The sequence below is a fragment of the Triturus cristatus genome, chromosome 1_1, assembly GCF_964204655.1.
Source record: "Triturus cristatus chromosome 1_1, aTriCri1.1, whole genome shotgun sequence".
Lineage (NCBI taxonomy): Eukaryota > Metazoa > Chordata > Amphibia > Caudata > Salamandridae > Triturus > Triturus cristatus.
The window spans coordinates 125,038,510-125,063,468 of record NC_140579.1 but is presented as its reverse complement, the minus strand read 5'-3'; the positions used below and the strand labels follow the sequence as shown (position 1 = coordinate 125,063,468).

General features: G+C 46.4%; 1 protein-coding gene across 1 annotated transcript in view; it reads left to right on the top strand.

Moving 5' to 3' along the window:
- Nucleotides 1-24,959, top strand: part of LOC146869751 (E3 ubiquitin-protein ligase TRIM39-like) — a 91,566-nt gene that overhangs the window by 32,935 nt on the left and 33,672 nt on the right. The window contains exons 3-5 of the mRNA XM_085614168.1: nt 7,709-7,939; nt 17,552-17,574; nt 19,896-20,017. Coding sequence (XP_085470294.1) covers nt 7,709-7,939; nt 17,552-17,574; nt 19,896-20,017 — 376 coding nt within the window. The remainder of the gene's footprint in view (nt 1-7,708; nt 7,940-17,551; nt 17,575-19,895; nt 20,018-24,959) is intronic.

The following is a 24,959-nucleotide window of genomic DNA, read 5'->3' as shown; positions in this document are numbered from 1 at the left end:
GTTTTGGGATCTGCTATTCATGAAACCACAATGTCTGAAACCTCTATTTCTCGGAGGGTAAAATTGCTGTCTTAAGTCTAGTTGCCATCCGAAGGAGCCTCTAGTTTGGGTGAATCCACCTCCTGAGGCATAACTGCCAGCAAAGTGGCTCCTGTCTCTGCCGGCCCTGCCAAAAACCCAATGCCCAAAATATTTTTATAAGGAAGCCTGTGCATTTTCGATTGATGCAAGAGTAGCCACATATTTGCCAAATTTTCCAATTTGGAGTCAATCTTTAGGAGTAATCTCTTGCACCGTTCTTGAGCCATAGCTGAATTGGCATTGCCTAAGATACAGATCTCTCTGCACACAACACAATTGGTTAAGGATCCACATGTGTGCCCTCAATGCTTGCATCTGCTAAATTCAGGAATTTGTTAAGAAGACCAGTAAAATCCTATCTTAGCAATTAATCGATGTTCTATCTATCTCCTTTTTTGGGATTGTTGCTAAATTTGGATCTATTTTTGAGTAGCAGTTAAGTTATTAGGTAACAAGGGCAGTGGACATTCAGACCGGAGTCTGTTAAGAGATATCTTAGCCAAAGTTTTTCTCAGTTTAGGTAGCACATAGTATGATAGATACTCATATGGAATTTGGGTGAGTCATTAGAATGAGGTAATACAAAGGTTGACCTTAGAATTTAAGGAGTGTATTGCATATAGAATTACAACTAGAGGAAGAAGTAGACTCTTGCAATTCATTAAGAGAAGTTTTTCACCCTACGCCCCCTTTTCCAGAGGCTCAGGGCAGATCGTTCTGTCTAGATCATCTTTATCCATATCATTATCTGTGTCACCGAAATCGTTATCCATTGCATGTAATTGTACAACATGAATTGGTTAATTAATTTTGTGAGCCTGATTACCAACCTCCGAAAGAGGTTCTAAGTTCGAAGAGTCTTTGTGTTTAACCATTTGTTTAAAAAAAAAAAAAAACAATTAAAAAAATTAACAAATTGTATTGATTTCGGGTAGAAAATACAGAGCGTCCATGCGACAAGGGACATACACAGCATGATAAAATAACTCCAATGCAATCATTAGTCCCCATCTACTCTTAAACTGTCTGAGGAAAGCAAAAACACTATACCATAACATTGGTATTAACCTATTACTATCGGTACCCCATATTATATAGCATTAACAATCTAGGGGCCAGATGTACGACCATTGTGATTTGCGACTCGCAAATTGCGACAAATTTCGAGTCACAAATCACAATGTACAACAGTGTCTCAGACACAGTTTGCGATTCCCAATGGGGTCACAAATTGCATGCCTCATGAATTTTAATGAGGCACTTGCTATTTGCGATCCAATTGGGAATGGCTGGCCCTCCCAGGTATGGTGGCTTGCTGGGCTCAGCAGATCTCCATGTATGGGACTACTTTTAAATAAAGCAGTTTTTTTTTTTTTAAATGCAGCCCGTTTTCCTTAAAAGAAAATAGGATGCGTTTAAAAAAAGAAAAATGAAACGTTTTCGTTTCATTTTTTAAGGGTAAGTAGTGGTCCCTGGGACCACTGCCTGCCCCTAAATCATATTTTCCCCTGCATTCACAAAGGGGAAAGGGTCCCCTGGAGACCCCTTCCAATTTGCGAGTGCTTTACAACTCTTCTGAGAAGAGTGGTAAACCGTGACTGTTTTGCAATTGCGGTCGCAAAACAGTCCTACGTAGTGCTCAGACTCCCTATTAGGAAGGGACGCCATTTGAACACCACTTCCTAATAGCGAGTCGCTAATCATATTTAGCGAGTCTCAAATGATTTGCGAGTCCCTAAATAGCGTTAGTACATGGCCCATTTGATTTTTGCATGCGCAAATGGATCGCAAACCCGTTTGTGCATGCAAAAAAAGGTCGTACATCTGGCCCTAGATCTCGCATCATGCTAATTGTGCTGTTTAATATGCTATACATTCAATTATCTTACACATTTATTGTTTCCTCGCCATCCAACTGGCCTTCTATGTCTCAATAAATTATTGGGCATATTCTCAAGGATCTATCGCTGAGTTATCGGCACTTTATCACACTCAAAGTCGCGATAAATTTACCGATAGGATAGTCAATGGCGATACCCGTCTGTCAACCGGGATCTGTATTCCCTCCCATACCTCTTTGCGGCCCCTATTTCCCTTTCCACCCCCCTTCCTGATAGTTCCTCCCAAGTTAAGGGCTGTTTTTTTATAAAATTGTTTGACTTAGTGAACAGATTACTGTGATATGGCGGAGTGAAGCCATAAGCATCGTACTTCTGTAATCGACAAGTATTGCAAAGTTAGTTTTTTAATGTACCATAACGTGTTTTTGCAGCAATTTTGACAGGGGGAGGAGTCATATGACAGGCGGGAAATGCCCTGTGTCAATACCAGTCATACAAAAATGGATAGATGTATCTATGCTGTTATACAGATGATCTGCGATTCAGATTTGTTACTCACCTACTGACTCTGTATGATGTTATCAATGATGGTGTATTGTTGTATATTCATGTTCACAACAATACAATCTTTAATAAACAGATCAAACAAAAAAAAATGAAGATTATTGAAAACTCATTGAACAATCAATATAGGAGTAGTATTGCTACAAAATAAAGACACAAACAAACCAAATTGGTCAACACTAATCAAAACTCCTTAGTACTTTTCTGGGTATGGGGTTGTGCTGTGTTCCGATTTGCATCTTGACTACACACTTGGCACCAGTGTGTTTGTCCCTATTGCAAGAGCCAAGTAGAAACAACTCTTTCAACACTGACAATTCAAAAAGGGCGTGCATAAAACAAGGGATGGCAGTCTAGTTTACTCCTTAACTATTTTAACCAGTCTACTCTCATTGGTAGGTGAATGGCTATTGGGGAATTGTAAAATATTTATTTTCGAAATGTTGTTGCTAAATTCTTTAAAGCCATAATTTCTTTGGGGTGCACCATCGAGGGATGCCTTCAAGGGGCTCCTCCAAACTGGAGTCACCTCTGTTCAATTCTCCAGGCCAGAGGTGTTATCAGAGTAGAGAATTGTAAGTGTAATTTGCCTAGAGTCTGCTTGTAGCCTTACTTCACCAGGCTTCTGAGAAACTACACACAGTCTAGATAAGTTTACACATCTGGGGCACAGCACATTGAACTGCTGTTCTTTGGTCGAATATTATGGTTGATCCATCAGGGCCTTGCTCATATTAAATTCACCAAACTATGAGACCTTGAGTGACCCCTGATCACTGGTATTGGGGGACTTCGGATGTCCCAGCCCTACCAGACATAGTGTAGCCCACCCTGACTTTGCAAAATCTAGACTGGCAAGGCTCTCAGTTTCACATAAAGACTTTCCAGCAGTATAGGAATAGGACGGTGGCAAGCAGTAGCTGCATAAAGCACAACAATTTTCTTGTGTCTTCTACTGACTTTTTAGGTCTCGCCTGAGCCAACGCACATGCGCTGCTCAGCGAGGCTTTAGTAAGGGTTATTAAATTCTAAACACACGCTCGTGCGTGTGCTTTTTTTTTTATCATCCGCAATTGGCCTTTGCATGCGTCTTTCTAAGACAGCATGCAATTGGTCCAAGGTGGGTGATTGTCCCGCCTTCTTTGTTCCCTGGCCTAGGGTGCTCGGGTGCGAGCATTAATGCCATCTGTTTACAATTATCCCGTTCGCGTTAATTGGAAACAGATGGCGCGGCGGTCAGCGCTGGTCGCTCTGGTTTTTCGCCTGCAGCGGCGGGCACAAGCGGGCACGCGCGCCCACCACTCCCGGACTGGGTCTGCAGAGGGATAGACCACTTATCGTGATGCCAGGAGCGGCACGGGGATATGCCAGAATCTGCACAGGGATAGAGCGCTTTATCTTGATGCCTGCATCAGAACAGACATGCAGTACTTACATTTGATGCCTGGATAAGGACTGGGCACCTCGCCTTGATGCCCACACCAGGCAGACAGAGCGCTTTACCTTGATGCCTGAATGGGCACAGGGATATGGTAAGGGATCCGCAGAGACACAGCAGGGTTTATCCTAGAAGTCTAGTGGAATCTAACAGACAATCTTATCCCTTCTGAGGCTGCATGGGTTCAGGTGATTGGCACTGGATTGAAGAGCCTTTCACCCTCCACTGCTGGAGGACTCTGTGTTTGGCACAGGGAGGCAGGACCCCCACCCCAAACCTACATAACTTAGAGAAATGGCTCTTGCAAGCCAAAGGGATCATGTCTCCTGGAAGACTTGAAATGTGCAGAGCTGGCACAGCCTGGCATGCAGAACTTTTCACTTCCTAGTTCTGGATGAGCTCAGAAGGCTTTCTGTCCCCGAGGCTGCACTGGGGTACTGGCAATATGTGCTTTCTGTTGATTGGCACAGGCATGGGGAGCCTTTCACTTCTCACAACGGGGCTGCGCACTGGCACGTTACAGATTCTGTGGGTTGGTGCAGGGGCAGAGAGCCTTTCACTTCTCACGTTGGGGACTAGAAGGGCTCAAGACCCTTCTTGCCCTCCAGGGGCCTCCATTTGTCTGTGTACTGGCACATACACAGATTGTGTGGGGTTGGCACACGGATGCAGCCTGCTGCTGCATTACGATTTAATCCATTTAATGCACAAAGACATGCTTAATCCCCTTTGCTTCCATTTGAGATATTTCAGGATGTGGGTTAAATGGATTTTGCGCCTGGATAGGCGGTGGGCGGTCTGGAGCGGAGAAAGGGAGGCCGAGCCTGGCACCTGCAGACAGGGTGCAAGGGCCGGCTGCAGGTGGCACTGCTAGGGAGGGGCCAGTCCTCCTCCTGGCCCCCAGAGGCTCCTCCCAGGAAGCGGCGCCCTCCCCACGTCCTCCCTCCCAGAGGCTCCCCCGGGGCCGTCTCTGAGCCGGGGCGGAGAGGGAGGCCGAGCCTGGCACCCGCAGACAGGGGGTGCAAGGGCAGGCAGCAGGTGGCACTGCTAGGGAGGGGCTAGTCCTCCCCCCCGGCCCCCAGAGGCTCCTCCCAGGAAGCGGCGCCCTCCCCACGTCCTCACTCCCAGAGGCTCCCCCGGGGCTGTCTCTGAGCCGGGGCGTCTGAGGAAACATCTTTCAAGGAGCCCTCTCGGCCCGAGACAGCCTCCCTATCGAAGCCGTCTGATGTGGACATCATTTGCAATAAAAATAACTCATTTTACACAACGCACAAACCATTTGCGAGCTCAGTGGATATTTTTACTGTTGGAACTGTAAGCGGAACCGATAAACAACGTTATTTAACAGGGACGGCTGGTGGATTTTGAAAAGGGTGGGGCCTACATTTTCAACCCAAGAATAAAATGATGGAGCAGAGCGAGCGAGCTCGAACTGAGTAAGAGGGGTGCAGGGGTGGATGCGGGGGCACTAGGCATGATCCTAGATTTTGTCCCATTTATTTCGTAGGCACTGCGAGTTTGCCCAGAATCACAGGATGTTGATTTGATCGACGCCGAGACTCGGAACTTGGTTCTCCAGATCCTATAAAAATATTGTATTTCATCAGGCCTTCTCTTTATCGCATCGGTGAGGCCAACAGGGCTGGTGTGCAGTCAGTCACAAATCCGGCATCCTTTTTACTGACTCTGCCCCCAAAATTGCCAGCCTGACTACCTGAATGGTATGGATGAAATGGTGGATCAAGAAGGCCTTAAATGGAACTGTGGCCAGGGAGCACTGCCGTGTCTCGTGGCTTAGAGGACTAGTGCGTCCACTGTAGGGTCCTGTGTTTGACCTCATGAGCACAGGTTCAAATCCCACTCAGCCTTTCACTCCTTCTGAGGTCAATTAAATGAGTACCATTGAATTGGGTAACAATAAACCAGTCCTTCATTTGTAAAACAATAAGTGTCAGGGCCCTCGTGAGGGGGTCACTGCAGTTTGCACCACCCATTGCCGCTGCCAATGACAGTAGCTACACAACTAAGTATCACACTCCTACAAGTGCGACAAATCAGACTATTCCCGGCCGCCAAAGCTGTAGGAAAGACTTTGGCTGCAGATAAATGTTGTTTTAATTTATATTGGATTAATAAACAACTGTTGTTCTGCTTATCTCTAAATTACACAAACAGCACCTCCACGTGGCAGCTGTCATAAGTGGCATTTTTGACAATTAAGTGCCGGTGCCGAGCACTGGAAACCACTGGCTAAAATTAAGCACTGCAATAAACATCTGTGATTCAGTGCCAAGATAGCCTCGGGTGAACGTTTACAAATGCATGTTGTTATTAAAGGCTGCTGCAGCATAAGCAATAATGGTCGCTTTGCTTACGCCCTTCTCCCAACAACTCATCCCAGTGTCCAGGCTCACCACTGAAGTCGGAATATAATATCTATATTAACACCACCACACACAGACTTGCTGACTGCCGGCTGCAAACCCCCACAAAGCACGCACCACGTCCCTCTATACACTCGCACCCCCCACACACGCTGAACACATGCTCCAGGCTGCCATCCCCTGTGCTCCTTCAAACTCACCCATTCCATAGCAACACCATCCTCAGAATAGGAGATCACACATGAATACATTCTATAAATGCCCCTTATATGCATCCGATGCATGTGTAAGTCATTTTACCGTGCTGAAGTTGCTCAGCTGGTTGTGCCGGCCGTGCATACTCGGTCTTTTATTTTCATGTGTCTGGTAAAATTGCCACCAGTAACATGGTTGATAGTGCCCTCAATATGGTAAGTGCCAAGAGTCTGTTTGTGCACCCATATACAGGTGGTGATTGGTGCTTAGTAAACCCCCCAAAATATTGAGAAAATCACAGAACCCCCCACTTTGCGTTCACCATGCCCCCCACATCCCCGCCCTGACGCGGGGACTGTGACGCTCCTTCCCTGCACACAGCCTCCTTACACGACACACCTGCCCAGAGCCCCAGAGCAGCACCCCGGGGTGAACGGTGGAACCTCTCACCCTCTCACACAGTGCATTACACTCTACTGAATGCAACATACACTCCACACAATACCACTCAGTGCCACATTATATGCTACATAATTACACTGCACTCAATGCAACATACACTCCAAATAATAGCACTTAGTCACATAATTACACGCCACATAATTACTCTCTACTGAATGCAACATACATTCCACAATATACCACTCAGTGCCACATTATATGCTACATAATTACACTGCACTCAATGCAACATACACTCCAAATAATAGCACTTAGTCACATAATTACACGCCACATAATTACACTCTACTGAATGCAACATACACTCCACACAATACCACTCAGTGCCACATAATTATATGCGCTCAATGCAACATAAATACACTCCACAAAATACCACTCGGTGCCATATAATTACACGCCACTTACTTACACACTACTCAATGCAACATAAATATACTCCACATAATACCACACAGTGCCACATACTTATATGCTACATAATTACACTGCACTCAAAGCAACATACACTCCAAATAATACCACTCAGTGCCACAGCTGAGCTTCATGTAGGGAAAAAACTACTTCTATGCCCTCTGCTGTCCTACTGGACACCCCTGTGTCTGGTATTACAGATATGATGTCCCTCAATCACCCAGTGACTGGCAAGAAAACCTATGTATGCCCCAGAGTCCCTTGATAAATGTATTACATAGTTCTGAGGTGCTAGCAACGTGAATATATGATTTATTTTAATATTGCAGGCCAAGTTCAAGAGCCAGAGAGAGCAAATCACTAAGGAGTTTGAGAAGCTCCAGATGTTTTTGGAGAAGGAAAAATCTCGACACCTCAGCAACCTGGAGGAGGAAGAGAAGAAAAGTCTGCAGAGCATCAAGGAGACAGTAACACAATTAGAAGAACAGCAATCTGTCCTAAGAAGTTGGATTACTGAGCTGGAATTGAAGTGTCAGCAGCAGGATGTGGAGGTACTGAAGGTAAGAAAATGATATAAATCTAGAGAACAAGAAGATCAGCAAATCTCCATTAGTGCAAGAAAGTACCAACATTGAAAGCCAGATCTAGTGGGAGCGATGCATGCTTCCACAACTTTCTGAACCCACTACAAAAAATACACAAAGTAATATATGGTTAGAAGTAAACCAGGGAAAAGGGACTGGGATAAGAGATAAAACAGACGCAGGATATCGATACTCTGACTTGTAACACAGCTGGGCACTGTCTTCAACTGGAGCCGCATTGCAATCTGAAGACGGGAGGAAAGCTTTTGCAATTTTATCAATAATGCTGCAGCACCTAATATGTTGTATGGTAAACCTTTAAACAGCCCACATCTCCAGATAATGAAACTCTTGGTCTGATTTACATTTTGGCAGAAGGAGTATTCTCCTTCGGCCTGGCGGAGGAGTTAATGACCCCCAGGCCGGGGCGTACTCCACCCACAAAATTTAGACATGACGCACAAACTGGCGGTCATTTTTAAAACATTGGCAGGGCCCTCTGTCACAGCGGTTCCTGTCATTGCTTTTTTAAATTTAACCTCAATGCACGGCCTACTATATTTTTGTATTTTTCCTTATATGAGATTTTCTGTTTGAAAAATAAAAAATGCTCCCCCTGCCACTGGAGTTCTCTCCTGTGGTGTGGGAAACCTAGAGCAGTTTTCACTGCCTCTGACTGCCAGGGTTTTCCTGGTGGTGACGGGCAGTGAAAACTGACCTGTACATCCAACCATCTAAATTAGGTGGGTGGACATAGAGGTCAGACTTTGATGGCCCTTACTCTGCCGCACAATTGAAGGGGCATAACCATGGCGGAGATGGAGTAGTCTCCACTGTGGTTGCACCAATGACCTGTTCGCATCTAAATCTGGCAGCTCTAGTGCCAGGGCTTCTGCACTGCAGAGTGAAGCGAGGCGGCCACATGTATCCTAACATGGACCTTGCCTGGCCACCACGGTGGATCCTGGCACTGTCTTCGCTCAAGAATGTGAACTGAGTTCCCTTTGACTTGTGGGGATAATTTGGACTGCACCCGAGCTTCATTCACGCTTCTGCTGTAACTACTGGGGGAACCAGCCATCAAGGAGTCTTCCGGAGTGGGATTAGCTGGTGGGGGCTCGACGGATGTAAAGACACACAGGAGAATTTTAATCAGATCACTGGCTTGTATACCAAGTTACATTTTGTAGTATGTAATACTACTCTGTGATTTAAAAAAAGTATTCTCTTTTCTTAAAAGACCAGTCCTGGACTTGTTATGTCTCTGACACCAGTGGCAGACAACCTCACCCCTCCAGTGAGACCCAGTAGCCCCTGTCTGCCTCGTGACCTTCCCGAATGGGTCTGAGAACATGTAACAGAAGCCTTTAAAAAAGGAACTAGGTAAAAAGTTTAATAATCCAAATGAGAGGTATGAGGCTCTCCTGTTCTTTCCGAGGTCCAGCTGTATCAGATTGTGTAGACTGATATTGGGAGATGAAGACAGAGTCTGTGCCCTACTTCTAGCCGAAGATCTAGCTAAAGTTGTTATCAGAATAAAGATTCAGACGTCAACATTACCATTCTGTTTACAAAGCAGTGCACCATCCTGCCCATAGCCGATCAACCAAGGTTTAATCCAGCAACAAAGGGATAACAGGTAGATATAGTATTGATTGGTTGGCTCCTATTCTAATCTGACTTTCAATTTTCATGAAACTTTACCGTCCATTGGTCCCCTCCTCCAAAACCTCAGCACACACAGGCAACATTGACATTAGCTGATGTTGGATGGGGCAACAAGTTTAGTTTGTGTAAGAAGATATGTCACCCTTGCGCCTTCCATTGTTTCTAGCACCATGCCTTTTCTCATTGAATTATTGACTAGGTAATAGCATCCGGTCCCGTTGACTTCCATGAACCAGGCTAGACAAGATCATGCAGTGGCGAGGAAACTTTTAAGGCACAAAAAAGTAGCAAAACTTGTTTAATGATTAGCAGAGCGCCCTTGGATTCCAGATCACCAGGGTTCAGGATTTGTAATGGATCTCCTCAATTTTCTGACCCAAAGATTCTGCTACCCCTTTGCAAATTATGGGGTAGATTTGTCTTTTAGCTGTTTTCGGGACTCTGATTAGTTTTGAGTTTACTAGCCCTTATAGACCGATATTTGTTTGGACCTGCAGATCCTGCCTGCACATGCATTGTTCCATAAAGTGTCTTGCCATTCAGTTGGCACCACTGAGGTCTGAGGGTCCTAAGATGTGTGGATTAGAATGGGGGTGATGTGTCTTTGTTTCCTCACTGGATCGAAAATATAAAACTGTGTTTTTTGGAAATGCCAAGTAGATATAATGCACCCCAAGGGAACAGTGTTCAGCATTGGAACGGGTAACATGTATTTCCAGTATTCCCAGTGCAATAGATCTGGAGAAAATAGAACATTCTAGAGTGGTCCGGGTTTCTTCAGGCGTGAGAGAGTGCCTGGGACACTTGTTTAGCCCATGGAGAGCCCTGTGAAGTTTCTGATAGTAGAGAGAAGAAGAGCTGTATCTGGCCTGGAGCAGAGTAGACACTCACAGCTGCTGAGAGCCTGTACCCAGCAATGACCATAAGATCATAGGCCCTCTATAGCAACACCATCCAGGAAGAGGAGCAAAGATAAGGAAGTTACTTGCCAGCACCATTTGTTTTGAGAGTAAATTGAAGCAGAGAAGTCGTGGGACAAGCAGATTCTCATAGGCCACTGAGAGCCGCCAGCTGCCTCGTTCATATAGACTAGACATTCAATCCTGTCTGGTCACTTATGTATATTGGCCTTAAAAGGTAACCCCTTCCTGGTGCGGACTGCCAGTAAAGGAGTTTAATTGCACATGAAGGTATGTGCACATATTTTTCTAATAGCTGAGGAAGTATATATTGTTCTTTCCCTCACATTCTAGCGTTTACAGTATTTTCTCCACAAGTGTCTGTCATTGAGAATGTAAACCCTCCGGTTCTGCCTAAGAGTTATTAGTGTAATCTTTACTGTTAAATTTTTTTTTACCCTTTTATTCCCACTATGAATGTTCTTCATGGGATCACAGCACATGGCGTTTAATAGTATAGTCTGATGGTTTACACTACTGACCAGTGTGGCACAAACACTGGGTAGTTTGGTGGCAAGGCAGTCTTAAGATTACTACAGGTGATTACCACAAAGGTACTGACAATTCCTACTGCAGGATTGTGAGTGGGGCCACATGGAGGGACATTGGAGGGTTTGGGTACCACATGCATTTATTTCTGCAATTCATGGCCGCTCCTGTACCCAGAGTAAGAGGTTCCCTGCTCCATACTGAGTCCAAAGATCCTAGAGAAGCTGAGAAACTGATTGCACGTCACTTAGAATTTACTCTGCCACCATGCAATCATCTGCTCTTTATGTATGTGGTCTAATCTTATCTCCAGGAAGGATTATGTTCGAGGCATATGAGCTGCAGATTGTACACTGTGCATAGATCGCCATCTGGTTTTGGGCTTGGATGCTTGCACCTTGTTGTTGTCTTGGAAGAGTCTTTTGTAGTCACCAGATAGGTGACCCCACCTTTAGAGGATAATGCGCATGGGCATCGACTCCCATCTTCAGATTGTTTTTTTCCGCCATCGGGTTCGGATGTATTTTCTGAGCTCCGGTTCGGCACCATATTTTCCAAACCTTTTCGACGTGCAAACTATCTAAAACTCGACGGTATTGTTTTCGATCGCGTGATCTTCGACGCGCCCCTCAACTACTCGATTCCAGTCGTTGACGTGGGCCGCTGAGCCTATCGACGCCGTTCGGGCCTACAGCTCATGGAAAGGACTCCATTTAAAAAATGCCCCCAGTGTGGAGCTAAATTCCCACACAGTGACCACCACAAGGTCTGTAACCTGTGTCTCTCACCCGAGCACAACGAGAATAATTACCAGGCCTGCGCCTCTTTTCGATCCAAAAAGACCATCCGTGATCGCCGGGCCCGACGACACATCATAGCGGAGCAGCTCCGGTACCAGTGGACATCTGTGATGAAGGCCCCGTTGTCCCAGAGGAGGATTCTGAGCAACTGGAAATCGTGTCCGAAGCAGACGACTCAGACGACCACATCACTCCTGGTCCTCGAGTGAGTACAATTGCCCCTACCCCACCCGAAAAAAAGAAGGCCCTGGTCAAGACTTCGCCTGCTGGCCTCAGTCGTGACCGAAAACAAGCTTCAGAAGCCCCACCCCCGGGCCGGCCCCGAAAATAAGGTACAGGCCTTCCGGCGGCTCGGGACCGAGCAAGCCGCATGTCAGTGTTCCGCAGGCACCATCGGCACCGAAGCCGGGCGCGCAGCCTACTCCCAAAAAGACGTCGGCACCAAACACCTCCGTGCTAAAGGAAAAGGTATCTGATCCAAAACCAAAACATTCGGAACCGAAAAAGATTTCCGCCTCCACATCTAAGCCGAAGGACCCCAAACCGCCTCCCAAGGCTCCAGAGCAGAAATCCAAACCTTGCTCGAACCTGAAGAAATCGGCGCTAAAAGCGTTTACCGAAGAGGAAGAACTTTTTGAACCAGATCCTATCGATCCTAAACAAAAAACTCTCCACATAGACCCCAAAACAGGACATGTGGCTACAGTTCCACACAAGAAGAGGGAATTGGACACCCCAGGCATTCCTGTAGTGCCTGTAAAGAGGAAAGACTGTGCGACTTCACCTATACGACCCTCTTCTCCTGTTCTTCCTCCTAAACCTGTCTCTCCTCCACATTCTCCTATACTTCCACTAAATTCGCCACTACCACTGGTTGAGGATGATTTAGGGGATGGGGGAGGCAACAATGACCCTTTTGCTGATCCTGATGATGACACAGACGTATCACAGGACGATTGGGACGATTATGATGACCCAGTAGATCCTCCAGACCTCCCTGATTCCCATGCATACCCAACAAAGCCATCTCCCCCAGATGACAATATTGGTTTTGGTCAGCTTGTAAATAGGGACGCTCTGTACCATGGTGTTCAGATATATACCGACCCCGCAGACGAGGACTTTCTACTGGACACTTTTGAACAGTCACAAAAGACTGTACAAACCTGCCAATGTTAAAAGGTGTCATTAAACATGCCCCCAACATATTCAAGGACCCTGTTACGGCTAGGATTCTCAATCCCAGAATTGACAAAAAATATAAACCCGCTCCCAGTGATCCCACCTACATCAAGGGTCAACTACCTTTAGATTCACTAGTGGTAACTAACGCTAGGAAACGTGCCAACCCTCAGACCTTCGGTGATGCGCCACCTCCGGACAAGGAGTCTAAATTGTTAGATGCTTCCGGCAAGACAGTTGCTGCCCAAGCAGCTAATCACTGGCGGATAGCCAACACACAGGCATTACTTGCTAGGTACGATAGGGCTCACTATGACCAACTAGAAACCCTATTGCAACATTTACCTAATCAATGTAAGACCAAGGCCAATGATTTAATGCAAGAGGGTAAATTAATAACTAATGCATCAATCAAGTGTGCCCTTGATGCAGCAGACACCGCCTCTAGGTCCTTTAACACTAGCGTGTTACTCAGATGACATACCTAGTTACGCATCTCTGACTTCAAACAGGAGGTACAAACAACTATCCTCAATCAGCCGTTCAATCAAGAACAACTTTTTGGACCGGCTGTAGACACCACTCTAGAAAAAATGAAAAAGGACACAGACTGCTAAATCCATGAGAGCATTACAGTCTCCATCCACACATCTAAAAACATTGGGCAGACACTGCCTCTTCTTCCTACAAGAACACCACACAAACATCCCCAAACAGAGGATATTTTAGAGGCGGATACAGGGGAAATAACAAAGGGAGAGGCCGAGGTAACAACAACACTCGCACCTCCCCCACTAATAAGCAGTGACTTCCCTCCACTCCCTCCAGACCATTTCACCCCTATCGGAGGGAGACTATCACAGTTCCTACCTGTCTGGACTTCCATCACCACAGACAAGTGGGTAAGACAAATTATCCAGTATGGTTACTGCCTGGAACTTACAGCAACCCCACCCACCATACCACCCAAACAGCACCCTATGTCCACGGAACATCTCACGCTCCTAAAACATGAAGTTCTCTCACTGCTTCAGAAGCATGCAATATAACTAGTTCCCTTACAGCATCAAGGAACAGGGGTTTACTCAATCTATTTCCTAATCCCCAAACACGACGGCACCCTAAGGCCAATACTCGACCTCAGACCTCTCAATCTCTACATACAGTCAGATCATTTCCACATGATCACTCTTCAACAGGTCCTTCCACTACTTCAACAAGGCGACTTCCTTGCCACACTAGATCTCAAGGACGCCTACTTCTACATTCCCATACACCCTGCTCACAGGAAATACCCAAGATTCATGGTGGACGGACAACACTATCAGTTCAAAGTCCTTCCATTCGGGTTGACCATCGCACCCAGGGTGTTCACAAAGTGCCTTGCAGTAGTAGCAGCCCATTTGAGAAGACAACAAATCCATATCTTTCCATACCTCGACGACTGTCTGATAAAAGCCAAGTCATTCAACCAGTGTGTTCATCACACTCCTCAAACCATCCAGCTACTACACAAGTTGGGATTCACAGTAAACTACACCAAGTCACATCTTCAGCCCTCCTGCATACATCAGTATCTAGGGGCCACATTAGACACCTCCAAAGCTCTGGCATATCCCAATCCAGCCAGGATAGCCAGCATACAAACCCTAGTCACCAAATTTCAGCCACAGCATTCCCTCCCAGCGAGGGTATTCGTGCAACTCATAGGAATGATGGCCTCTTGCATTTCCATCGTACCTCATGCAAGACTTCAGATGCGCCCCTTAAAAGAATATCTGGCACGTCGGTGGAACCAGGCTCATGGACAACTTACAGATCTGGTGTTGATGGACAGCTGCACACATCGCTCTCTGCAGTGGTGGAACACAGGAAACCTTTCCAAAGGGCGGCCATTCCTAGAGCCAGTTCCACAGATAGTGCTAACAGCAGACGCATCACTCACTGGCTGAGGAGCCCATCTCCTAAACCACACAATTCAAGGCAAGTGGACCAATCAACAAAAAGTGCTCCACATCAATCATCTACAATTACTGGCAATATTTCTAGCATTAAAATCATTCCAAGTACAAGTCTGTATCACAAGACTGTCCTAGTCCGGACGGACAATATGACATCCATGTATTACATACAAAAACAAGGAGGCCCACATTCTTTACAGCTGTCTCAGCTGGCGCAAAGCATATGGAGATGGGCCATTCCACAAAACATATACCTTATGGCAGAACACCTTCCAGGAGTTCCCAATGAGATTGCAGATCTGCTAAGTCGACAGACATAGCAGATACACGAATGGGAACTTCATCCTCAAGTTCTTCAACCATTTTTCCAAATGTGGGGTCAACCAGAAATACATCTCTTCACCACACACGCAAATGCAAAATGCCCAACCTTCGCCGCCAGGTTTCCACACCCGTTGTCCAAAGGCAATGCGATATGGATGAACTGGTCAGGCAGATTCGCGTACGCTTTTCCGCCACTCCCACTGATTCCCCTAGTAGTACGCAAGCTCAGACAACAGTCTCTCAAGATGATCCTGGTAGCTCCCACATGGGCACGGCAACCATGGTTCACAACACTCCTGGAACTTTCAGTAGTTCCACACCAAAAACTACGTCTCTCCCCAACGTTGCTAACGCAGAGCCATGGAGAGATAAGGCACCCTGATCCAGGACAACTGAATCTAGCGATCTGGCTCCTGAAGTCCTAGAGTTCGGTTACCTTAACCTTCCACCGGACTGTATGAACATCATTAACTAAGCCAGACGCCCTTCTGCTAGTGCTTGCTATGCAGCAAAATGGAAAAGCTTCGTCATCTACTGCAATAATAATAAAATCAATCCGCTGGATGCTTCAATCCAGGACATCATTTACTATTTGCTACACTTACAAAGGTGTAATCTAGCATATTCATCCATCAGATTACATCTAGCAGCACTTGCCGCTTATTTAAAAAACAGACAACACTTGTCACTATTTAGAGTACCTGCAATTAAAGCCTTTATGGAGGGCCTTAAAAGGATAATTCCCCCCATACTGCCACCCTCTCCGGTGTGGAGTTTAAACATTGTTCTTACCAGGCTCATGGGTCCCCCATTTGAACCTCTGCACAAATGTGAACTGCAGTTCCTCACATGGAAACTTGCTTTCCTTGTTGCTGTTACCTCTCTCAGGAGGGTAAGTGAGATCCAGGCTTTAACCATACAAGAACCATTCTTACAAATACATCGTAACAAAGTGGTTCTTAGGACAAATCCAAAATTCCTTCCCAAAGTAGTCTCTGCTTTTCATCTTAATCAATCAGTTGAGTCACCAGTGTTTTTCCAAAACACGGACTCAGTAGCAGAGAGAGCTCTTCACACACTGGACATCAAAAGAGCCCTCTTTATTACATTGACAGGATTAAGCCCTTTAGAAAGACAAAATAACTGTTTGTAGCCTTCTCACCACCTCATAAAGGTAACCCCACCTCCAAAGCTGGGATTGCTAGGTGGATAGTCAAATGCATTCAAATATGCTACCAAAAGGCTAAACGCACATTAACAATTCCCCCTGGGGTGCACTCAACACGCAAACTAGGGGCTTCCACGGGCATATTCTTAGAGAATATTCCCTTAGAGGACATCTGTAAAGCAGCAACATGGTCTACACCACACACCTTCACCAAAAACTATTGTGTTGACGTGCAGGCTAAGCAACAGGCTTCTGTAGGCCACTCTGTTCTTAAAACACTTTTTCAAACCACTGCAACAGATACAGGTGACCACCGCTAGGGGAGACACTGCTGTACAGTCTATGCACAGTGTACAATCTGCAGCTCATATGCCTTGAACGGAAAATGCTACTTACCAGTAAGCATCTGTTCTTGGCATGTAGAGCTACAGATTCGTACACGCCCACCTGCCTCCCCTGAACCTGTATCTATTCCAGTGTTATCTTAATTAGATACATTCACATGGACATATCTTTTATTTCTTACTAACTCCATAATTTCCCATCATGGCGAAAAACAATCTGAGTATGGAGTCGATGCCCTGCGCACCATCGTCCAAAGGAGGGGTCACTTATCTTGTGACTACAAAAGCCTCTTCCAAGACAACAACAAGGTGCAAGCATCCGAGCCCAACACCAGATGGTGATCTATGCACAGTGTACAAATCTGCAGCTCTACATGCCAAGAACAGATGCATACTGGTAAGTAGCTTTTTCCTGATCACTTTTGTAATAGTAGTGTGCTTTACTATTCTAGTAGAGCTCCATTGGATTGGATTTAATGCATTCATGGGTTAATTGAGTAAATCTGTGCTTGATGCTTTATCTGCAAAGGTCAGTAATAGAAATGTGTGTTCATTATTAACATATTTGCTTATATATGTATATAAGTAACTTTTAATTAGTACACCTGTGAATAACTTATTTTTAAATTTTAATTTTACTGCGAACATAAACTTTGTTGTCACGTGTTGATATGTTTATGTTTTACTCCCTAGGATGCGAAGACCGTTTTGAGCAGGTACAATTATCTTCTTTGATTAGCTCACCATATCAAAAAATTAAAGAGGAGTCATTTGAATGAATTTTATCTCACTGCAGTCTTCTTTATGTATTTTTGCCCCTCCTGTGGGCTCATTTTTCAATAGCTCACTATCTTCTAAGTGCGAAGAGCAAAGCGACCATGCTTACTTGGAAACACGCTATTCAGCTGGGGGATGTAGGATGATATTTTTGTTTTCTCCATCTTCTTATTCATTTTCCTTTTTCTATTTATTTCCCCCTTGTGTGTTTATTTTACCATTTATAATGTTCCTTTGTTTTTTCATACTTTACTAGTTTATATTCTATTTTACTGACGCCTTTATGTGCCTCTAGATTTTTTTTTTTGTTGTTTTCGGTTTACTTTAATTTCATGCACTAATTTCCATTCTCTTAATGTGGCCCATATCTTACTTTTTTGCTTATTGTTTATATTGCTTTTTTACTTTTTGTCTTTTTGTCTTTTTCAGCCTTCATTTATACACTACTATTTTTCTTTGTTTCTAGTCTATCTTTTGCCATTGTTTTTCTTTACCTCTTTCTTTAGTTTTTCTCTTTTCTACATTAATTATCTCCTTCTTGGATTGTTTTTCTCCCTCAATTAGCACATTTTATATTATAAAGCAGCATTTTCATATTCATTGTATGGCTTACTGGGTTGAATGGTTGCTGCTGAACCATGCAGTATTCTAAAGACCCGCAGACTCAGGCTTCCCTCCTTATGGCTTTGGGAAATTAAATAACATTAAAATGGTTTAGAACCCTAATTTTTTCAGCTCCTAGAAAGAGTAGAAGTGTGATATGATGTGCTATATTATGACACATTAGTAACAGTAATATTAGTCAGTTTTCTAACATACTTTTTCTTTACGGTTGAACTTTCAGAGCATTGATTTAATATTCAATCACATTTACTAAAAATCATATAAATTGTTAACATATTTAATGTTGTGCAAAACAATTGACAGTTTGATTTTCCCCACTGTATACATTCTTTGTCCCTTTCTTATCCTTGTACTGTAATGAAATGTAATGTGGACTTGTAGAGCGTGAACTTGTCACCCGTGAGGGTACGCAGGTGCTGAGTAGGTGCGGGCTGTGCAAGATGGTTCAGTTGAAGAGACAGGTTTTCACTATTTTGTAGAACTCTGTATGAAGCGTGGCTGTCCTAATGTGCTGGGGAGGTCATTCCAGGCTGCCAAGTATTAGAAAACCGTGCCTCCTGTTTTTCTTCGATGGATACGGGGTGAGGAGAGTAGGGGGTGGCTGTGCGAGTGATGGTTCCTGGTTGGTTTGTTTAAGTGTAGTTGGTGGTTGAGGTAGGTGGGACCCGGTTGTGTATTGCCTTGTAGGCGTGGGGATCTTGAACTGGCAGTGTTGCTGGATAGGGAGCCAGTTAAGTTGTTGGAGGAGAGGTGTGATGTGCACATACCGAGGAAGTTTGAGTACTAGTCTGGCTGCGGCATTTTGGATGGTCTGCAGCTTGTGCCGCAGATGTGCGGAGTTGCTATAGTAGAGGGCGTTGCTGTAGTCCAGTTGGCTCGTGATAAGGGCCGGTGCGACGGACTTTCTGTTGCCAGGAGGGAGCCATTTGATGATTTGTCTGAGCATGAGGAGAATGTGAAAGAAGGCGGAGGTGAGGGCAAGGGTAAGGGTGATGTCCAAGATGATGCCCAGGTTTCTGGCGTGGTCGGAGGGCATGGGGGTGGGGCCTAGTTCTATGGCTGCATCTCATTTCTTTATTTAACACCCAGTCAGATACTTTGCTTTGGGAGATCCTTCTGTTTATTCCATTGACCTAGGTGAACTCCTTGCCCATTCCTTTATAATCCGAGGCAGTATAACCCTTATTCATCTCACATCACAACCATTATCCACGCTCATCATCTCTGGTGGTTCTCAACACACCCACAGCCGGACACCATCGGACTACAGAATAAGAAATGCATAACAACATTTTTTTTAATACAAGGCAGTTTCCATAAGTGCACCCAGGTTCTGGAACAACATCTGTATATTCTCCTATTGCTCATTGACTTTATTCTTGTCCTTGACCAAGTACCGCGTTTCTCTGCCTTTTGGCTAGGATCGAGCTATAAACATACCACATGCATACATACATCTCTTTTTGTTTGTGTCTTGGTATTCCACTCTTCATTTTTCTCTGAGTGAATACTTCCTATCCTCTCCCTACCTTTTTTATTTCTTCATATTTATTTGACTCAATACATAATGACTCTCCTGCCTGTACCTTCTGAGCAGATAGGAATTTCATACCATCTCCACTTGTCTCTTTCCAAGGTATGAAAATATGAAAGATCAGCAAACGGACTTCTATATCGTAGCGGAGAACAAAGCGGAGGCAGAAGAGGAGGTAGTGGAAGAGGAAATGGACCTACAGATAAAGATAATTGAATCATTGGGTGAGAAACCACAAATTGTGTTAACTATAAGAATGTCCAGTGAACTGTGAATGTCTAGATTTATCAGCTCACCCATATATTTAGTTGGCAAATGTGTTGTTACTAAGGCACTTAAATCCAAACCAATGAAAGCGCTTCAGAGCTGGTAATGAAATAAATGGAGTAATTATAGACGACTTTATAAAACAAGCAGACATCTTTGAATGTTTGTAAAATACTTATAGATTTTTTTACCAGCATCATAAGGAAAAGAGGAAGGGTGGACCTGCTGTGATTTGGCAAGTGACCTTTTTTTGTAATCAAGGTAAGGCCCTTGTAGGTAATCAGTCCAGTAGCCAGCAGTGTAGATTTTACAGGTAGGGTTATTCAGTTACAAGTAAGATTGGAAGTATTGTGCTCCACCGGGAACAGCATCCTGCTGCTCAGCCCCACTCCTTTCAACTGACCACTCATCCACACCATGCACTCATGAACGTTCTATTACATCACTCAAGTTCAACATAGACCTAGGCACACATAAAAGTAATTCCACAGTGTGTATGTGTTCACACAATCTTAGTGAATTAGAAACAATGGCCAATGTCCTTGTTGGTAGAAAGTTGCGTTTTGTCTTTTATTCCATTTTCATTAGGGCAAAACAGAAACCAGCCAACACGAGTTTTGTCGCATGTGGAAATATGTTCCGCGACTTCCTCAGTGCTCTATGTGAGGAGCCCGAGCGCACACGCTATCGATCTCCCTTTTGTACACGACCGCAACTTTAACTTGAAGTTACTCACGGCAGACCCAATCTAGTGATCACCGACATTACGGTGTTTTTTGACAATATAGTCCATCACTCTAGGACTTCGTTTGGCCAGCCGGGTTGGAATTCTCACCGGCGGACAAGGGACAAGGGTCTGTATGAGTCTGTGGACTCTGGGACTTTTCCAGGTTTCAGGCGTGAGACCAGCATTGCCTCTCGCATGGTAGTCGGAAGCATCCCCGTTTGGGCCGCCTCCTCATATACCGCTTTCAGGAAGGGGGCTAATGTGTCAATATAATTCGTATAAAACTCAATACTGAGGCCATCGGGACTAGGCGCCTTTACATTCCCTATTGACATAATAGCCTCACGGATTTCATCCACCTCAATGTCGGCTGCTAAGAATTCACGCTGCCAATTACTTTGCCAGGCCAGTTCTATCTGTAAATATTACAGAGTCTCAGCCTGACGTGCCACGCAAGTCGTGTTCAGTGTATGGTAGTACGCAGTGAAAACCCTCATAATGGCCGATGTCTCGGTGTAGCACCCCTTTCCCATCACGAATGGCTAGCACATGATTTGCTGTTCTAGGTGGACGGATGGTCTCTGCTAGTGCCCTGCCGGGGGGCCCCCCTCGCCATTTCTACGTGCCGTGTGGTATTTGCTACGGAAGAGGCACTCCCTTTCCTGGCCAGCGTAGGACCCTCGTGTGCCTTGTGCGTGTTTGTTTCCTGCAGTTTAATCTGGCATTCTAGGCATGCTATTGTTATACGAATATCTTTAAGGATGCCCCCTGCTTTAGCTATGCAGTGGCCCCTAATGGTGACCTTCAGTGCCTCCCACACTGAAGCTAAGGAGGGAACTGAGTCTACGTTGAGTTTAAGGAATTCTTCCAGCATTCCTCCCAGTTCAGTTTTGAACACCACGTTGAGGAGCACTCTGGGTTGCAGGTGCCCCTATCTGGGTTTGGGCAATGATCCTGGGGGGTTCAGTAACATAAGCAGTGGGGAGTGGTCCGAGTAAGTGCGCTCTAAGTGACGTGCGGAGAGGGTATGGAGCGCAATGTCTTGTGATGCGAGCCACATGTCCAGCCGGGACCAATTGTTGTGTACTGCCGAGTGAAATGTGCCATTGCGCTGCGCCGGGTGATGGTGATGCCAGATGTCCACCAGCAGATTGTCGGCGATGATTTGCTGGAGTTGGCGCTGCGCTTTAGAGTAGTGGTGCGGTAGCGGGTGGGAGCGGTCCTGTGAGGGTTGCAGTGTTAGATTAAAATCCCCCCCCCCCCCATATGATGTGAGTCGAGTCTATGCTTACTGTGTGTGCCCAAAGGGTGGTGTAATAGTCTACATCATCCACGTGAGGCCCATAACTACACAACAGAGTGATGGACTCAGATGCCAGTCTGCCCCATGTCAGGCAGAAGCTGCCCTGTTGGTCAAGTGTGAAACCTTCCTCAATGTAAGGCACCGCTTTTTTTATTAGAATGGCCACACCTCTAGAAAAGGCAGAATGCGAGGAAAAGTACCTGTGAGAGGTCCATCGTGAGGCGAATTGGGGCTGTTGGGAGGGCTGGGTGTGCGTTTCCTGCAGCATAGCTATGCTGACATGATGTCTGTCCAGGTTGGCCAATATATGCATCTTTTTTCTGGGGTCAGCCAGCCCCCTAACATTCCATGTTAGGAGTCCCATGGTCGCTGTGATGTCGGTCTGTTGTCCCTCACCCGCCATTACCTAGGAACCCGCATGAATATAGGTAGTGTTTTCCTGTACCTTTGACTGAATGTGCACTGTACCTGCGCTGTCCATAGCAAGTTTAGTAATGTCTACCCTTCTACCCCTAAATTCCCCCCACAACGGCGACCCCAACTTGCCGTGTACAGTTCCCTCCCTATGAGCCACCCCCTCCCAACCCCCCCCCCCCCGCCCCCCCCCAACGGCATCGAAGCTCATCTGTATCATTTTAGCCAAATGGTCCCAGAGTTGACATCGCATTGTCCATGTTATGGGAATACAAAGCGTCCGCAGCATAAGGAGACAAATGTACAAGGACATGCAGGCGCAAATCGAATGCAAGTTGAATGGAAATTGAGTCCCTGGGCTAATAGTAACCCATAACTGCAGTGTCCCCATAACAAAAAAACAAAGGCCTCAGCCTAACAATACATTTTCCATAAAGGGGGAGAAGGGGAACTCCCTTGGAGACGTGTGTCCCAGGGGGCGGCGCAGCTCCTCCTGCACTGTTGTGTCGTGCAGAAGGGGGCCCTGGAATGCAGGGCCGGTATCCTGTAGGGTCCTCGCCGTCTACATATAGACCGTGGAAAGAGCGGGAGGCAATACAATCATTATTGAACATTACCTGCTGATTGGAGCAAATGCCTGTGCTGATAGTGCATGTATGTAGACCCAAGGGTAGCAACATGCATCTCTGTGGCCAGTACTCTCAGTCCTCTTCATGATGCGCTTGGCCGTCTCTGCCACTCGACGGGGATTGCTCCCCTCTTTTGGCCGCTAGCACTGTTTATTTGAAGAAATCCTCTGCTTGCTGTGAGGTGTTACAGATGTGGTGCTTGCTGTCGTGAGTGATCCGCGGCCGTGCGGGGTAGAGCATTGCATACTCCACCCCTTCTTGCTGGAGCTTCTTTTTGACGGGCGCGAACACCTTCCTTGCTTCCTGGACGTCAAGAGTGAAATCGGGAAATATTGATATGACATTGTTCTCAAAGACGACATCTTTAAACTCTCTCGCTTTTCTCAACGCTGTATCGCGGTCGCGATAGTTAAGTAGTCTCGCGACTATGGGCCGGGCCGGTGCTCCAGGTGGGGGCTTTGGTGCTAAGGTGCGATGTGCTCGTTCCACGATTAGCATTCTTGAGAAGGCCTCCTGGCCAAAGCATGTGGTGAGTAGTCGCTCTACATATTCTTCAAGCCTGCCCGTATTTGTGGACTCGGGGACACCAGTGACGCGACTGTTCCGCCTCGAACAAGCTTCAATGTCCTTGTTCTTGGCTGCGATCACCTTAAGTAGTTTATCAATGTCTGTGAGTTAACCCGCCGCCTGTGCGTTATCGTCTTCGAGAGTTGAGATTAGTGTTTCAGCTTCCTTTATTATCTTGTCTTGTTTTTCGATTCTCTGGGTGATCTGGTCCATTCTGGCGCACATGGAGCCCATTTTCCCCTCGAAAGAGGCGAAACTTGTTTCATTGTATGGAGTAATGTCTTCATGTCCACCTCGTCAGAGCTCTGGCTGGTATGGCTCACGCCATCTTGTTCCGGGTCAGGCGGCTGCCCCCTTAGCGTCCTGCGAGTATCGAAATTGAGTTTGGGCTGGGGGAAGGAGGAAACAAGGTGCACATACTTGCTGTGGGCTCTGCTGGACGCTCTGCTGCCCGGTTCTACGGTCGCTGACCCCTGGCCCGCCTGGACTGCATCTCTCCCCTGCAGCCGCCACAGCACCTCGCGGCTCGGAGCGGGGAGAAACTACAGTCCCCAGACTCCCCTGGGCCCCTGACGTCATTGACGCGCCCGGAGGCGCTTAAAAATCGCCCGCTTTCACTGAGGAGCGGGGAAGGAGGAAACAAGGTGCACATACTTGCTGTGGGTTCTGCTGGACGCTCTGCTGCCCGGTTCTACGGTCGCTGACCCCTGGCCCGCCTGGACTGCATCTCTCCCCTGCAGCCGCCACAGCACCTCGCGGCTCGGAGCGGGGAGAAACTACAGTCCCCAGACTCCCCTGGGCCCCTGACGTCATTGACGCGCCCGGAGGCGCTTAAAAATCGCCCGCTTTCACTGAGGAGCGGGGAAGGAGGAAACAAGGTGCACATACTTGCTGTGGGCTCTGCTGGACGCTCTGCTGCCCGGTTCTACGGTCGCTGACCCCTGGCCCGCCTGGACTGCATCTCTCCCCTGCAGCCGCCACAGCACCTCGCGGCTCGGAGCGGGGAGAAACTACAGTCCCCAGACTCCCCTGGGCCCCTGACGTCATTGACGCGCCCGGAGGCGCTTAAAAATCGCCCGCTTTCACTGAGGAGCGGGGAAGGAGGAAACAAGGTGCACATACTTGCTGTGGGCTCTGCTGGACGCTCTGCTGCCCGGTTCTACGGTCGCTGACCCCTGGCCCGCCTGGACTGCATCTCTCCCCTGCAGCCGCCACAGCACCTCGCAGCTCGGAGCGGGGAGAAACTACAGTCCCCAGAC